This window comes from Zea mays, chromosome 3 (genome assembly GCF_902167145.1).
Source record: "Zea mays cultivar B73 chromosome 3, Zm-B73-REFERENCE-NAM-5.0, whole genome shotgun sequence".
In the NCBI taxonomy this organism is placed as follows: Eukaryota; Viridiplantae; Streptophyta; class Magnoliopsida; order Poales; family Poaceae; genus Zea; species Zea mays.
Window position 1 is genome coordinate 34,357,435 of NC_050098.1, and position 17,190 is coordinate 34,374,624.

The 17,190-nt window shown below is 41.8% G+C and overlaps 1 protein-coding gene and 2 long non-coding RNA genes across 4 annotated transcripts; 1 reads left to right on the forward strand and 2 right to left on the reverse strand.

Annotated features, from left to right (window-relative positions):
* Positions 1 to 1,452: 1,452 nt before the first annotated feature.
* Positions 1,453 to 15,998, reverse strand: LOC103649944 (uncharacterized). Its single transcript, XR_563810.4, has 4 exons — positions 15,416 to 15,998; positions 15,181 to 15,309; positions 13,434 to 13,660; positions 1,453 to 1,606 (listed from the first exon to the last, which is right to left on the reverse strand). It is a non-coding gene; the product is annotated as an uncharacterized lncRNA (long non-coding RNA).
* Positions 1,993 to 4,892, forward strand: LOC103649942 (uncharacterized). Of its 2 annotated transcripts, XM_008675631.1 has the most exons (5): positions 1,993 to 2,010; positions 2,166 to 2,747; positions 2,841 to 4,073; positions 4,168 to 4,286; positions 4,368 to 4,892. In XM_008675631.1, the coding sequence occupies exons 3-5, from the start codon at positions 3,500 to 3,502 to the stop codon at positions 4,758 to 4,760; spliced, it is 1,086 nt and encodes a 361-aa protein (XP_008673853.1). In that variant the 5' UTR covers positions 1,993 to 2,010; positions 2,166 to 2,747; positions 2,841 to 3,499; the 3' UTR covers positions 4,761 to 4,892. The 2 variants fall into 2 exon arrangements, with proteins under 2 accessions (XP_008673853.1, XP_008673854.1); XM_008675632.4 differs by lacking the exon at positions 1,993 to 2,010 and having other exon boundaries at positions 2,112 to 2,747; positions 2,841 to 4,067.
* Positions 5,426 to 9,006, reverse strand: LOC103649943 (uncharacterized). The gene is made up of 3 exons (XR_002267973.3): positions 7,339 to 9,006; positions 7,104 to 7,232; positions 5,426 to 5,584 (listed from the first exon to the last, which is right to left on the reverse strand). It is a non-coding gene; the product is annotated as an uncharacterized lncRNA (long non-coding RNA).
* Positions 15,999 to 17,190: the final 1,192 nt, after the last annotated feature.

Consider the following 17,190-nt stretch of genomic DNA (forward strand, 5'->3'; position numbering starts at 1 on the left):
CCTGCGCAGACTGCGCCTTGGCGAAGGCCTCATTAGCCTCCCTTCTCTCCTCCGCTAGTTGGCGCCAGAGGTCAGTCCTCTCGCCCTCCAGCGCGGCCACCTTCTCCGCCAGTTTGCGGCACTTGCTGTCGGCGGCCGACTTTTCCTGGACGGCGTCAGGATGTTGCGCCCGAAGTCTCTCGACTTCGGCAGACACAACCGCCGTAAGTGTCGCAGAACCTCCCAAGTTATCGGGCCCACATGCACCTGTCCTTGTCTCAAAGACCTCAGACGGCTATGCATGTGCACCAAACAACTTAACAGGATCTGTCCGAGTGCCCCGAGGACCCCGGATAAACGACTTACCGCCAAGATCGCAAGATTAAGTAAACACAAATCACACACCAACATTTGCAGCGGAAATAAATTCTTTATTGCAAAATGATTACATGTTACAATAAGTTTACATTATACAATTATCGGAGTGATTACAAAAGAAAATGATTAAAAAGAATTACAATTTAAAATGTATAAAATATTTATAAGTTTTAAAATACATGCTAGCTTAAGTGACAATCCTCAATAGAGAAACTAAAGACGGGATATACTTATAGAAGAAGGCCGAGTCCACCGGCACTTAGCACCATCCACAACAGAACAAAATTACAACCTGAAAAACAACAGGGAATAAAACTCTGAGTACGCAATTACTCAGCAAGACTTACCCAACTAAAGAAAAGACTCAGTTTGATGGTTTGATGGGAATCAAGGTAAGGCTTACCAAATTTCAAAGACTCAGTTTTGCAGAAAAGCTTACTAGTAGTGGATCCTTAAGCCAAACTTTTACTTCACAAGTTAAGTACTTCTCCTGAATCTAGATTCGCCTGATCTAGAGCATTCACTTGTCCTATACTAGCTTCATTTTAGTATCTTTAGTTTCACTTGTTATCTACGATGCAGGGCAGTGATCCAGTCTTCATATCCGAGAAGTAACGGCGATCCGAATCGATTAATACTCAGCTAAGGATCTCCAACCACACGACATATGTAGCACTTAACCCTTGCATATGTCAACTCGCCCACGGGTTTCTCAAGACCAGAACGGGTCCCCGCCAACCGAGAGCTCAGTACCCCACCATCCAGCCTCTTGCCAGGTGGATACACGATACTCTCGCCATCTCTCCACTCCCATTGCGGGCCGACCTTTCTGGTATTGGTCCAACCGAGGCTAAGCTTACCCATGACGAGGCATGTGGCCAGTTAAAGGGTCCTAGATCAGCAAGCCTACTTTCGGTACGGTCCTTAATCGACACAGACGGGCGACCTTTCCTGCTCAACGTCTGGTCTCATCTTATTATTTAACACCCAAATCATGTACCTGACAGAGGTACCATACTTGAATGATGAATTCATCACTGCAGATGATGCGCTCAGCATTACAAGTCCTTTTTCATAAAACAAACCCATACCCAGTGTCACACATCATTCTTTTAAAAAGAAACAAGTTTTAATTCTCTAGGCAGGGCTAAGCCTCATTAGTTCTTTTTGTAAAACAGGTATCAAGGAAGATAATCAAATTCCAAGGAATGGCAATGCATCAACTGTTTCATCACTCAACTCTTATCACCTAATGCAACATCAGTGTTCGGCTAGGCGCCGACTAGGCGGCGATTAGGCGCGCCTAGGCGCTAGTCGAATGGCTGCCGTGTAGCCTAGGGTCCTATGCGTCTTCTAGGCGGCCGCGGCGCCTAGGCGGCGCTCAGCCGCGCCTAGGCGGCGCTCAGCCGCGCCTAGGCGGCGAGTGGGCGGCGCGCAGCGCCTAAGCGGGCGCGCAGGCGGGCGCGCGGGCGCGCAGGCGAGCGCGCGGTACTTTTAGCGCGCGCGCGGGAGTTTTTAGCCAGCGCGCGGTAGTTTAGCGTGCGGTAGTTTAGCCAGCGCGTGATAGAAACTGCTCCCCCGCCGGCGCTCATCCCCTCCTGCTGCTCCCCCGCCGGCTCCCTGCTCCCCCGCCGGCTCCCTGCTCCCCCGCCGGTGAGTTCTCCTCCCCCGTCGGCTGCTCCCCTAGTCCCCTCCCTGCTCATCCCCCTCCCCTGCTTTCCTCCCCCTCCCCTGCTTTCCTCCCCTGCTTTCCTGCTTTCCTCCCCTGGTTTCCTCCCCTGCTGAAACTGCTTTCCTCCCCTGTGCAGTGTACAAGTGAAAGAAATCAAAGGATTAAGGTTTAAGGATGTCATCAGAAACTGCAGCTGCACCTTCTGAAACTGAAGCAGCTAGAGCGAATCTCCTAAAAAGAAATTCAGATGATGTTGGATGGGAATATGGTGTTCTTGTTGATGCTAACAACAAAGACAAGGTGAAGTGTAAGTTCTGTGACAAGGAGATGAGGGGAGGGATTTATAGGTTGAAGGAGCATCTTGCCCATGTTGGAAAGAATGTGAAGAAATGCACGTCTGCAACACCGCAGGCTCTAGAGGCTAAAGAGAAGTGCAAGAAAGCAATAGAGGCTGCAAAAAGGAAGAGGGAGGAGAAGACTGTTCGTGAGCTAGAACTTAGAGAGGAAGTGAATGTATCTAGGGTTGGAGAGGAGTCAGAAGAAGTCACTTGTGTTGGAAGCTCACAGCCTCACAAATTAGGGCCAATTGACAAATGGACACGTGCTATTGATCCTAGCAAGGCTGATTCATTCAAACAACAGCAGCTGAACAAGGAACTATGGAAAGAAAGAGAGCATGAGGTGCACAAGTTTATTGCAAGATGGGCCTATAATCATGGTAAATTGCTAGTATACGATGCTGTTTTCACATTTTAAAATTCATGAACTGAACACATTTTAAAATTAGACTTCATTTTTTAATCATTGGCAGGAATACCTTTCAATGCATGTGACAATGATGAGTTCAAGCAAATGTGTGAAGCAATTGGACAATTTGGACCAGGACTTACACCTCCAACTCAAGATGCCTTTTGAGGTAGTTTGCTGGAAGAAGAATATGAAAGAACCAAGTGTTTGCTGCAGGAACGTGAAGCCGAGAAGATGAAAAATGGTTGCTCTATTATGACCGATGCTTGGTCAGATAGAAAGAGGAGAAGCATAATGAATATATGCACTAATTGTGCTGATGGAACCTCCTTCATCAGCTCAAAAGAGATGTCAGATGTGTCACACACAAGCGAAGTCATTTTTGAATTAGTGGACAAAGCAATTGAAGACATTGGTGAAGAAAATGTGGTGCAAGTAGTCACTGACAATGCCTCTAACAACATGGGAGCAAAGAAGCTATTGCTTGAGAAGAGACCACAAATATTTTGGACCTCTTGTGCAGCTCACACAATCAACTTGATGCTCCAAGGAATTGGCAAATTGCCTCGGTTCAGGAAAGTGATTGACCAAGCAAAGTCATTTACCATATTTGTGTATGGCCACACAAGAACATTGGAGTGCTTGAGATAGTTCACAGAGGGGAAAGAGCTAGTGAGGCCAGGAGTGACTAGGTTTGCTTCATACTTTCTCACTTTGAACAGTATGCAAGAGAAGAAGGACCAGTTAAGGAAGATGGTAGTTCATAGCAGGTGGGACTCATTAAAGGATGTGAAATCAAAGAAAGGAAAAGAGGCCACAGCTACTATATTGAGTCCAGCCTTTTGGAAGGATGTGAAGCTAATGTTGGCTGTTTTTGAGCCATTGGTCAAAGTCCTTCGTTTGGTTGATGGGGATGTGAAGCCATCCATGGGTTTCCTTTATGGAGAGCTACTAAAGGCAAAAAGAGAGATCAAAGAGGCCTTTGGCAATGTTGAGTCTCGATTCAAAGATGTTATGGCTGTAATTGAGAAGAAGATGAATGGAAGACTTGATTCTCCATTGCATTTGACAGCTTTTTTGCTGAATCCACACTATAGCTATGCTAACCCATCAATATTTGATGAGCCCAAAATGAATGAAGCCTTCATATCTTGTGTTGAGCAATTTTATTATCATGATGAGGACCAACAAGAACAGGCTGCCAACTTTGAATTGAAAAAATTTCAGAATAGAGAAGGACCATTTAGCAAGAAGCTTGCAAGAACTTTTCAAAACTATGATTACAATCCAGGTAGAGGTACTTAACTACTTATTATATGGTTGTTTGCTGTTTTCTACCATGGTTGTTTGCTGTTTTTTAAACTAATAGAGGTGTTTCTAATTTATTTCAGCATCATGGTGGCGGTTATATGGAACTGAAACACCAGCTTTACAAAAGATGGCTACAAGGATATTATCTTTGACATCAAGCTCTTCTGGTTGTGAAAGAAATTGGAGTGGGTTTGAAGGGGTTAGTACCTATCTATTAATCATTTCAGCAGTACTATGATTAAATTTCAGAACTGAAAATGCTTTTGTTTCTAATTTATAGATACACACTAAGAAGAGAAATAGGCTGACTACAACCCGCCTCAACAAGTTGGTCTATATTCAGTTCAATAACAGGCTGATGAATAACAGAGAAAAGATTAAGTCAAAGAAAATCACTGATGTTCTCTTGTCTAGTGATACAACTGAAGCTCAAGGTTTTCTCCAAGAGGGTGGAGATGATTGTGCACAAGTTGTCTTTAGAGATGAGGAGGAAGACGAGATGGAAGGTACAGGGATACCTTGGTCTGTTATTGGAGAGGCAGTGGGAGCAGAAGAACAGCTTGAGCCTCGTAGAAGTGCAAGAGTGAGAGAGCTCTATGAAGGAGAAGAGTTTGAGTCTGAAGAAGAAGAGTATGAAGATGAAGATTTGTGCTACAGTGAAGATGAAATATGATCTGGACTAAGAACTATGTGCTTGTGTTGTCCTTTATTTATGTGTCTTCTTTTGTGTGAGACCTGAACTAAGAACTATGTGCTTGTGTTGTCCTTTATTTATAAATTGTGTTCTGCACTTGTATTACTGTCCTATCCACTTGTGTTGTAATTATCAGCTGCTGATATGGTGTGCAGTGTACTCAACTGCTCATGAATGGGAGGCTGCTGAAATCATCCAGATAAGTCACAATTTAGTGTTTTCTATTTTTTTTATGAACAGCTAGCTGTCTATTGACTAATTTACTAACTACTAGCTGTCAAAATGTGTTGCAGCCTTGCAGGAGCTAGGAACATGCAAGACAGCAAGAGTAAGCTCAGCTAGGAATCAGATATGTCTACTGGCCTTCTTTTTATACTTACTGTGAGTCTGTGACTCATATAGTCATATATAGTAGTTATATACGTATATATAGTTATATACATAATATATATATAATTTATGGCTATATTGCCAAAACGCCTAGAAAAGCGCCTAGAAGCGCCTAAGACCGAGTACTCCCGACTAGGCGCTAGGCAATGGGTCACCGCCTAGATTCCGCCTAGCGCCTAGCTGAACCTTGTGCAACATATAAGTGATAAAAGTTTTAAAAACAACAAGGAGGTGGCAAATGCACCGGGGCTTGCCTGGGATAAACACTACGTTAGTGTTGTTAATTGACGACCACTTGGTGAACATCTTCCATTCTGGTGTTGGCTTGATGCATCCACAAGATTAATCCACCAATATCATCTTATGGTTCGCTCTGATCCATGTCCTTCAGCTCGCATAATCATCTAGCGTACCTATTGGAAATGCATAATGCATATAAGCATGGACATGAATAGCATGAGATAGATATTCTATACTAAAAAAATTATCACAACTCCTATGAGCACACTAGATGTGAAGATATTACTATGTACCACAAGCGCATCTTTTACACTTAAATAGGCCTAACGCAAGTATCAAGCACTCATAACACACTTATAAACACAAGACAATCGAATCAACTCAATAATACTAGATATAAATGTCTACTAACCTTCTTCGCATTATTGAGTTCATTATAACCACACAAGGTCTAATTAGCTACTAGTTCCAATACATTCATCAAAGTATTAATTCCCAAACTAATAGGTTTAGAGCACACATTAAGAAAGAAAAACTCAACCATGTGCAACAAGACATTTGGATAAACATTTCAAATGTCATAAGTCTTCATCACTCAAGAATCAAAAATTGATTACTCCTACTTAGCCAAACAGGAATCAAACCAAATACCCCATTGCAGATTTTCTGGACAGCATTCAGCAGTCAACGGTTTTGCTCATAACTCACAAGATATTCATCCAAAAATAGTGAACTAAGACTTTCTGGAAAGCTTATAAAGTCCTCTATAACTCTTATATTATCATCACAACATGATCCGACAGTTTGAATGGTCAAACAGTGTAAAGTTTAATTCTGTCTAGATTTAGACAGAATTCGGCTCTTCACTTAAAAAATCCATAACTGGAGTTTCAGAAATCTAAATCAGGTGATCCTAGACTTTTTAGAAAGCTAATAGAATTGTCTATAATTTATTTATAATCATCTCAAAGTGATCCAATGTGTATCGAAGTCAGTTAATACAAACAAACATTGCTGTCCAGATTTGGACAGATTCAGAGATACTAACTCAAACAGCTGTAACTTAATTTATAGATCACCAAAAAGGGTGATCCAAAATCTGTTGGAAACCTTAAGAAAAGTACTACAATTCTTCTATAATTACTAAGGTCTGATTCTAAGTTTAGTTTAGTCAAACAAAGCAATTTTCGAAATCAGTACAGAATCTGGACAGATTCTGAAACTGAAATTGGGAAAATCATAACTCTTAAACTACTAAACCTATGGTCATGAAAATTTAACACAAGAGAGATGGGGAGGTTACCTACTACTTTTATATAGAACATCTTTACAGAAAACGTAGTTTGCTTCACCGGATTAGTTGCGCAATCAAAACTGTACACACAGGGAATTTATGATTGTGAACACAAGAACAATTAACTCAATCATACGACGCGACTCCATTATAATTATGGATAGAATCATAACAATACATACAACACGGTATTTTGACAACAACCACTGATTTACCACTATTCCTCGCACACTTGTATATTTTAAATCCTAATCTAACATCAAACAATACCTATGCTCAACTATCCTAAGGAAAATATAAAGGAAAATCCTTCCCTAACATCGCCATGTAACATCGCATATAATACATCTAATCACTTTATGCATAGTACCAAAAATAAGAGCGAGAAACTGGCTCACCCCCAAAAGCTCATATGAACCGAAACTTCACAATAACCGCAACAAGCGTTGATTCATCTAATTCATCAAACACCTGGTGGTCGACGTGCTATAGCTTTCTTTTCCAACCAAACCTTAGAACCTTTCTCTCTGTCACACTCGCACACAAATACACATAACCTCGTATCAACATAACATCAACAAAAATCTGCTCGCATTAGAAGAATTAGTGAAATACAAGAGGGTTAGGAATCACCATGACTAAACACGGCGATGACGTTGGGGCTGTGGATGGTGGGGAGGAGCAGGGGGTATGGCCGGTGAGGTTGGTGTGATGCATCCCATGGTTGACCTCCATGCCAAGACGAGCGTGGGGAGGAGGCGCTGGGAGCATGCCGTTAGGGGAGGGCGGCATCCATGGCACCATGGGGTAAGGGCGCTGATCATCAGAGAGGTGGAGAGAAGATGGGGAAGGGTTGGGCGAGCTCGACAAGACCGCGGGCTTGGGGGCGACGGTAGCCATGGAGGGAGGGATCCGAGGGGAGCCGCCATGGGGAGAGGAGGAGACGGGGCGAGCTGTAGGTGGAGGAGAGCGCCTGGTGAAGGAGATAGTGGCCGACACAGGAGGGGATCTCGGCTAGGGTTTGGGATAGCCATGGGAGGAACTCGGCGCGTGGAGATGTCGTCCTGGTGGCCGACGAGCAGGGAGTCGAGCGCTGCTGCTCAAGCGAGCATGGGGAGAATTTTCTGGTGGCTGGATCGCACATGTTGAAGGGAATACAGTAGTGAAGCAAATGAAAACTGAGATACGTATGTGAATTGATTGGATTGGAGAGAGGAGTACGTGGAAGAATTCTAGAGATTTCTGGGCACACCTAGGATAAGGCAAAGATGTTGAGGGCGGTAGGAGATAATTGAGAAAAGATTTTTCCTATTTTCCTTCTCATTTTTTACACAAAAGACTACACAGATAATTTAGTTCTCAGATTAAATCTACGCGAGATGTAAACCGGACGAAACAAAAGATACCAGTCAAACTAGTACAGACTGCACTTGATTTAATTTAGAGCAGATAATTTACTAGAGAATCAAATCTCAATTATAAATCCTCGGACTCAATTTCTCGGTGGATGAGCGAGGACTGAATTATTTTGCACCAAAACTTTAGTCGTCGAGATACGCTTAATTTATCAGGGACAAGATGATATTGTTCCATTGATTTATCTGAGATCAAATAAATTCGCCCGCAACCAAATACTTAGATTTATCTACCATAAATAGCGTGCAGGATGAAACCAATCTCGGTTATTAACTTTGCGTGTGTTTTCCTCAAATAGCACGCGCAGTCTAGATTTATGAAATCATTCAATTCCCAATTTTACACTCGCTAGCACGTCGGACATGCGACAGCGGAGTGACAGAAGGCGCGGCACGTAGTGAAGAGTTGAATCGGTGGCCGATTCGGATAAACGAAAGGGATAGCGATAGGGAGATAAGGTGCACACGGGGACCTCCGTGGAGACGATACGTGTCTTTCACGTAAGTGAGAAGCTGTGCGTTGTCACACACAGGGTTGCGCCCGCCACACGCGTCACAATGTCAGGCTACAGAGAGACGTGCAACGCAAGCGTGAAAGAATTTCAAATGAAGTTTAAGAAGCTACATTTGATTTCAAAAATTATAGTTTAGGCAAGACGTCGATGGCTCAACCTAAACGATACTGGATTCGATGTTCCGAAGATTACCAAAGGCTGAATTTTAAAAGAAATAGATTTGGAAAAATTTAGACAGACGGAGGCAGACACGATATCAAAATCGTGATAAACGAGGTTGATTAAAAATTAGTGACCTTTACATTCACAGCTATCACGTGTTAACGTCTGCACTAGTGGTCGAGCAGACGATAAACACCTGGGGTGTTACAACCTTCCCCCCTTAAAAGAATCTCGTCCCGAGATTCGGGGCGAAAGACTTTTAAGAGTAGAGAAGCATGTAACTCCCGTCCATACCAGTGATAGCATAAGGTAGTTCCAGGTGGAGAACATCATATCAAGAGGTTGTCTCCCAAGTGGGTATAGCAGGTATATTTTTAAGCCAATTAGAGATGTCAACAACAGAGGCGATGATTGACAAAAGAATACATAAGGTTCCATTTGTGCAATTTGGTTTTTTTATAACATTGTACTATCTGAGTCTGTTGAGAAACGGTGGACAAATGGATAGCAATTTCCTAGCACATAAGACGAGTTTGGATGTCGACTAACATCACGGTTAACTCGTGGTTAGCCAGGGAATCCAAATCCAAGAAAAATGATAGAAATTCTAGAAAACATCAGTGAAGGGATCCATAGATGTTGACTTTGCGATCAAACCACTATGTCCCACAATAAGCATGGCTCGAATTGATCACACATGTGGAAAAGCATGCGTGAGGCAATTGAGGCATGACTAGAGCGATCTAAGTGGTTACCAGTCGACTTGACTTATTATTTTTATGGAGATTTCTAAATTGGTAGTGAATTCGCTAAAGAGCACATTAAGGCGTTATGCTCTTTTGATCCAACAAAGATGATAGATGTTGCTTGGTCACTTCGACAAACAACATAGATTTATCATTTCACGAAAGAGATCTACGGAAGATAACATATTAGAGTAGTTCCATAATGGATCATGACCAGAGACCTTGATACCAGCATCCGACGAGTAGCACAACCCTGTGTGCGCATTCACAGGAGGCTCTCAGTTTCGCCGCGGCACCATAAGTCCTTAACCATGACACCATCACCGAACTGGCACCAATAATGAATTTCACGTGGAAAAACTAGACATTGTGCCAAGATAACACATTGATATAGTTTCATAATGGATTACAACTACTAACCGCGATACCAGCGCGTGCCGAGCAGCACAACCATGTGTGCGCACACACAGAAGGCCCCCGGTTTCGTCGCGGCACCGTTAGTTTTAGTCATAACGCCATTACCAAACATAACCAAAAAGAAATCTCGCGCCACACCAATAGAATGAGCAAGGGTGACAATATACAAATAAATACTCCACCTGTAAGAATGGTTACAAGTAGAGAGCCAAATAAATCATGGCCTGATAAAATGAACAAGACATGGTCATAACCTAACTTAATGAAAGGAGTACGATGGGAGACTGATACTTCAGCCACAAGCATATTTCTATGCCCATCGTAGAGATTACAAGGTCAAGGATTAGTATCTGATTAGATACGGAAGGAAAACAATCACAAGATTAAGTTGGTATGCCTTCGAAAGATATGAGAAAACCAAAGGCATTAAATTCAAGAAAACTATTGGGCATTCCTTTCCTAGGTTAGATTGAGAAAGCAACAATGTAATTCTCATGGAGAGATAAAGCAAAATAGAAACATCAGCTTGCACCAACCGAACAAGGGTATGGTTTAGGATGAACATATGACCATAAGAGAGCTACAAGTGGATTGTCAAGATTACAGACTCGAGATCCTTGTTTTTAAGTTTGAGTGCATCTTAGGTCCAATAAGGGAATTACCTAAACATCTATTTGTATTTGCATGAGTTTGGCCATGGAGTAGGAATCGATAATTCAAACTCATGCATATTTTGAAGATTTAGAGGGACTTTGAAGAAATGACAAAATTATGAATTAGATCTCATACAATTTCAAATATTGAGATGATGAGGACATGACTTGATCTAATTGCTAGAACTCCAATGACCTTGTGAAGAAAATGATCTTCACACAAGACGACACCTAGGATAAGTTGTCAAGAAATTAATACACGTTTAGATCAAGTTTACTAAACAAGGACATAGCTTAGCTTTGGGTTTACGCAAACAAGCTATCAACATTCTACCAGCACACAAGCACGAAAACAAACCCAAGTTGCACTAGCGGTCAATTGACTAAGAACCACAGGCCTCATAAATACATGTCTAAAGGGCACAACAAACAAAGCTAGAAATTTGCTTATAAGACAGTCATGCTTCAAACATTTTCCAATTATTTATTATCGGAATAAAGATAAGAAAAGCATATTCGTTTACAACCACCAATTATTAGAATAAAGGTGAGGGGAGCATTTTTGTGCGCAAACAACAGACACAATGCAACAATCATGATGCATGCTCGTCCTATTCGGCCTCACCAGTTTTGCCAACATAACGTGGGAATAGCGTTCTATATCGGTGGCATACCTACGTCTCTCTCGGTATATTGCTAGTCGTCAGCTACATACGAGTTTGAAGTTAGTGTACCTGCAGAAAATTCCATCACAGCCCATTTCCCAATGATGCAATTCACACATAACAGTTTATCACAGTTTATACTCCATATATTTCTATATGGAGGCCGGCTCCTCATTAAGCGTCGAGCCACGCATAGGCGCCGCTGCCACACTTTAACCATATGACAGCTCATTATGGTAACTCACCTTCTTACCTGAGCGTAGGTGCGTCGTTGCAAATACATTACACTTCTCGGTATTCCCATGTTTGTATGCCCATACACATCCATGGGGTACCAAATCCCGAAAAAGTAAATACTCCACATCGCAGCCTTCATATATACATATGTAAAACACGTATATAATCAAGCGCTTTTTATACTCTCCCGTAGACCAACGTTTGTTCGGTTCTGCTCTCACATCTCACCTTACCTTGGGCGTCGATCCATTCAAGACTGAATGGCCTCAAAAATAACATTACACATGTATGCATTACCCTTCCCAGATTGTGGGTTAGTATTCTGAAATAAGCCACCTAGTAGTCCTTAATTTAGGGCTTAACAGAGGATGTCTCTAGCATTATAGTTTTTCAAATCTGTTTTTTTTTTCAAAACCAAACAATGTGTTTAGTTGAAAATAGGTTTTCGAAACAAAAACTTTGTTTAGAAAATACGTATGTGACCGTATTATACTTAATTCAGCTCCGATACCAGCTGTCGCAGAACCTCCCAAGTTATCGGGCCCACATGCACCTGTCCTTGTCTCAAAGACCTCAGACGGCTATGCATGTGCACCAAACAACTTAACAGGATCTGTCCGAGTGCCCCGAGGACCCCGGATAAACGACTTACCGCCAAGATCGCAAGATTAAGTAAACACAAATCACACACCAACATTTGCAGCGGAAATAAATTCTTTATTGCAAAATGATTACATGTTACAATAAGTTTACATTATACAATTATCGGAGTGATTACAAAAGAAAATGATTAAAAAGAATTACAATTTAAAATATATAAAATATTTATAAGTTTTAAAATACATGCTAGCTTAAGTGACAATACTCAATAGAGAAACTAAAGACGGGATATACTTATAGAAGAAGGTCGAGCCCACCGGCACTTAGCACCATCCACAACAGAACAAAATTACAACCTGAAAAACAACAGGGAATAAAACCCTGAGTACGCAATTACTCAGCAAGACTTACCCGACTAAAGAAAAGACTCTCAAGGATATGCTAGTTTGATGGGAATCAAGGTAAGGCTTACCAAATTTCAAAGACTCAGTTTTGCAGAAAAGCTTACTAGTAGTGGATCCTTAAGCCAAACTTTTACTTCACAAGTTAAGTACTTCTCCTGAATCTAGATTCGCTTGATCTAGAGCATTCACTTGTCCTATACTAGCTTCATTTTAGTATCTTTAGTTTCACTTGTTATCTACGATGCAGGGCAGTGATCCAGTCTTCATATCCGAGAAGTAACGGCGATCCGAATCGATTAATACTCAGCTGAGGATCTCCAACCACACGACATATGTAGCACTTAACCCTTGCATATGTCAACTCGCCCACGGGTTTCTCAAGACCAGAACGGGTCCCCGCAAACCGAGAGCTCAGTACCCCACCATCCAGCCTCTTGCTAGGGAGATACACGATACTCTCGCCATCTCTCCACTCCCATTGCGGGCCGGCCTTTCTGGTATTGGTCCAACCGAGGCTAAGCTTACCCATGACGAGGCATGTGGCCAGTTAAAGGGTCCTAGATCAGCAAGCCTACTTTCGGTACGGTCCTTAATCGACACAGACGGGCGACCTTTCCTGCTCAACGTCTGGTCTCATCTTATTATTTAACACCCAAATCATGTACCTGACAGAGGTACCATACTTGAATGATGAATTCATCACTGCAGATGATGCGCTCACCATTACAAGTCCTTTTTCATAAAACAAACCCATACCCAGTGTCACACATCATTCTTTTAAAAAGAAACAAGTTTTAATTCTCTAGGCAGGGCTAAGCCTCATTAGTTCTTTTTGTAAAACAGGTATCAAGGAAGATAATCAAATTCCAAGGAATGGCAATGCATCAACTGTTTCATCACTCAACTCTTATCACCTAATGCAACATATAAGTGATAAAAGTTTTAAAAACAACAAGGAGGTGGCAAATGCACCGGGGCTTGCCTGGGATAAACACTACGTTAGTGTTGTTAATTGACGACCACTTGGTGAGCATCTTCCATTCTGGTGTTGGCTTGATGCATCCACAAGATTAATCCACCAATATCATCTTATGGTTCGCTCTGATCCATGTCCTTCAGCTCGCATAATCATCTAGCGTACCTATTGGAAATGCATAATGCATATAAGCATGGACATGAATAGCATGAGATAGATATTCTATACTAAAAAAATTATCACAACTCCTATGAGCACACTAGATGTGAAGATATTACTATGTACCACAAGCGCATCTTTTACACTTAAATAGGCCTAACGCAAGTATCAAGCACTCATAACACACTTATAAACACAAGACAATCGAATCAACTCAATAATACTAGATATAAATGTCTACTAACCTTCTTCGCATTATTGAGTTCATTATAACCACACAAGGTCTAATTAGCTACTAGTTCCAATACATTCATCAAAGTATTAATTCCCAAACTAATAGGTTTAGAGCACACATTAAGAAAGAAAAACTCAACCATGTGCAACAAGACATTTGGATAAACATTTCAAATGTCATAAGTCTTCATCACTCAAGAATCAAAAATTGATTACTCCTACTTAGCCAAACAGGAATCAAACCAAATACCCCATTGCAGATTTTCTGGACAACATTCAGCAGTCAACGGTTTTGCTCGTAACTCACAAGATATTCATCCAAAAATAGTGAACTAAGACTTTCTGGAAAGCTTATAAAGTCCTCTATAACTCTTATATTATCATCACAACATGATTCGACAGTTTGAATGGTCAAACAGTGCTAAAGTTTAATTCTGTCCAGATTTAGACAGAATTCGGCTCTTCACTTCAAAAATCCATAACTGGAGTTTCAGAAATCCAAATCAGGTGATCCTAGACTTTTTAGAAAGCAAATAGAATTGTCTATAATTCATTTATAATCATCTCAAAGTGATCCAATGTGTATCAAAGTCAGTTAATACAAACAAACATTGATGTCCAGATTTGGACAGATTCAGAGATACTAACTCAAACAGCTGTAACTTAATTTATAGATCACCAAAAAGGGTGATCCAAAATCTGTTGGAAACCTTAAGAAAAGTACTACAATTCTTCTATAATTACTAAGGTCTGATTCTAAGTTTAATTTAGTCAAACAAAGCAATTTTCGAAATCAGTACAGAATCTAGACAGATTCTGAAACTGAAATTGGGAAAATCATAACTCTTAAACTACTAAACCTATGGTCATGAAAATTTAACACAAGAGAGATGGGGAGGTTACCTACTACTTTTATATAGAACATCTTTACAGAAAACGTAGTTTGCTTCACCGGATTAGTTGCGCAATCAAAACTATACACACAGGTAATTTCTGATTGTGAACACAAGAACAATTAACTCAATCATACGACGCGACTCCATTATAATTATGGATAGAATCATAACAATACATACAACACGGTATTTTGACAACAACCACTGATTTACCACTATTCCTCGCACACTTGTATATTTTAAATCCTAATCTAACATCAAACAATACCTATGCTCAACTATCCTAAGGAAAATATAAAGGAAAATCCTTCCCTAACATCGCCATGTAACATCGCATATAATACATCTAATCACTTTATGCATAGTACCAAAAATAAGAGCGAGAAACTGACTCACCTCCAAAAGCTCATATGAACCGAAACTTCACAATAACCGCAACAAGCGTTGATTCATCTAATTCATCAAACACCTGGTGGTCGACGTGCTATAGCTTTCTTTTCCAACCAAACCTTAGAACCTTTCTCTCTGTCACACTCGCACACAAATACACATAACCTCGTATCAACATAACATCAACAAAAATCTGCTCGCATTAGAAGAATTAGTGAAATACAAGAGGGTTAGGAATCACCATGACTAAACACGGCGATGACGTTGGGGCTGCGGACGGTGGGGAGGAGCAGGGGGTATGGCCGGTGAGGTTGGTGTGATGCATCCCATGGTTGACCTCCATGCCAAGACGAGCGTGGGGAGGAGGCGCTGGGAGCATGCCGTTAGGAGAGGGTGGCGTCTCTGGCACCATGGGGTAAGGGCGCTGATCATCAGAGAGGTGGAGAGAAGATGGGGAAGGGTTGGGCGAGCTCGGCAAGACCGCGGGCTTGGGGGCGACGGTAGCCATGGAGGGAGGGATCCGAGGGGAGCCGCCATGGGGAGAGGAGGAGATGGGGCGAGCTGTAGGTGGAGGAGAGCGCCTGGTGAAGGAGATAGTGGCCGACACAGGAGGGGATCTCGGCTAGGGTTTGGGATAGCCATGGGAGGAACTCGGCGCGTGGAGATGTCGTCCTGGTGGCCGACGAGCAGGGAGTCGAGCGCTGCTACTCAAGCGAGCGTGGGGAGAATTTTCTGGTGGCTGGATCGCACATGTTGAAGGGAATACAGTAGTGAAGCAAATGAAAACTGAGATACGTATGTGAATTGATTGGATTGGAGAGAGGAGTACGTGGAAGAATTCTAGAGATTTCTGGGCACACCTAGGATAAGGCAAAGATGTTGAGGGCGGTAGAAGATAATTGAGAAAAGATTTTTCCTATTTTCCTTCTCATTTTTTACACAAAAGACTACACAGATAATTTAGTTCTCAGATTAAATCTACGCGAGATGTAAACCGGACGAAACAAAAGATACCAGTCAAACTAGTACAGACTGCACTTGATTTAATTTAGAGCAGATAATTTACTAGAGAATCAAATCTCAATTATAAATCCTCGGACTCAATTTCTCGGTGGATGAGCGAGGACTGAATTATTTTGCACCAAAACTTTAGTCGTCGAGATACGCTTAATTTATCAGGGACAAGATGATATTGTTCCATTGATTTATCTGAGATCAAATAAATTCGCCTGCAACCAAATACTTAGATTTATCTACCATAAATAGCGTGCAGGATGAAACCAATCTCGGTTATTAACTTTGCATGTGTTTTCCTCGAATAGTACGCGCAGTCTAGATTTATGAAATCATTCGATTCCCAATTGTACACTCGCTAGCACGTCGGACATGCGGCAGCGGAGTGACAGAAGGCGCGGCACGTAGTGAAGAGTTGAATCGGTGGCCGATTCGGATAAACGAAAGGGATAGCGGTAGGGAGATAAGGTGCACACGGGGACCTCCGTGGAGACGATACGTGTCTTTCACGTAAGTGAGAAGCTGTGCGTTGTCACACACATGGTTGCGCCTGCCACACGCGTCACAATGTCAGGCTACAGAGAGACGTGCAACGCAAGCGTGAAAGAATTTCAAATGAAGTTTAAGAAGCTACATTTGATTTCAAAAATTATAGTTTAGGCAAGACGTCGATGGCTCAACCTAAACGATACTGGATTCGATGTTCCGAAGATTACCAAAGGCTGAATTTTAAAAGAAATAGATTTGGAAAAATTTAGACAGACGGAGGCAGACACGATATCAAAATCGTGATAAACGAGGTTGATTAAAAATTAGTGACCTTTACATTCACAGTTATCACGTGTTAACGTCCGCACTAGTGGTCGAGCAGACGATAAACACCTGGGGTGTTACAGTAAGGGCCCCCCGACGCCACGCGTTCAGCGAAGTCAGCCGCTTACAAGACACACATAAGACCACAATCCCAACGAAACTGGTAAAAGCCGAAGTCTAGCTCAACTT

Coding starts and splice junctions, on each gene's coding strand:
- LOC103649942 (XM_008675631.1), top strand. CDS start 3,500: ATGCAAGAGAAGAAGGACCAGTTAAGGAAGATGGTAGTTCATAGCAGG. Junction 4,074..4,167: donor TGATTACAATCCAGGTAGAG/GTACTTAACTAC, acceptor AATTTATTTCAG/CATCATGGTGGCGGTTATAT. Junction 4,287..4,367: donor ATTGGAGTGGGTTTGAAGGG/GTTAGTACCTAT, acceptor TCTAATTTATAG/ATACACACTAAGAAGAGAAA.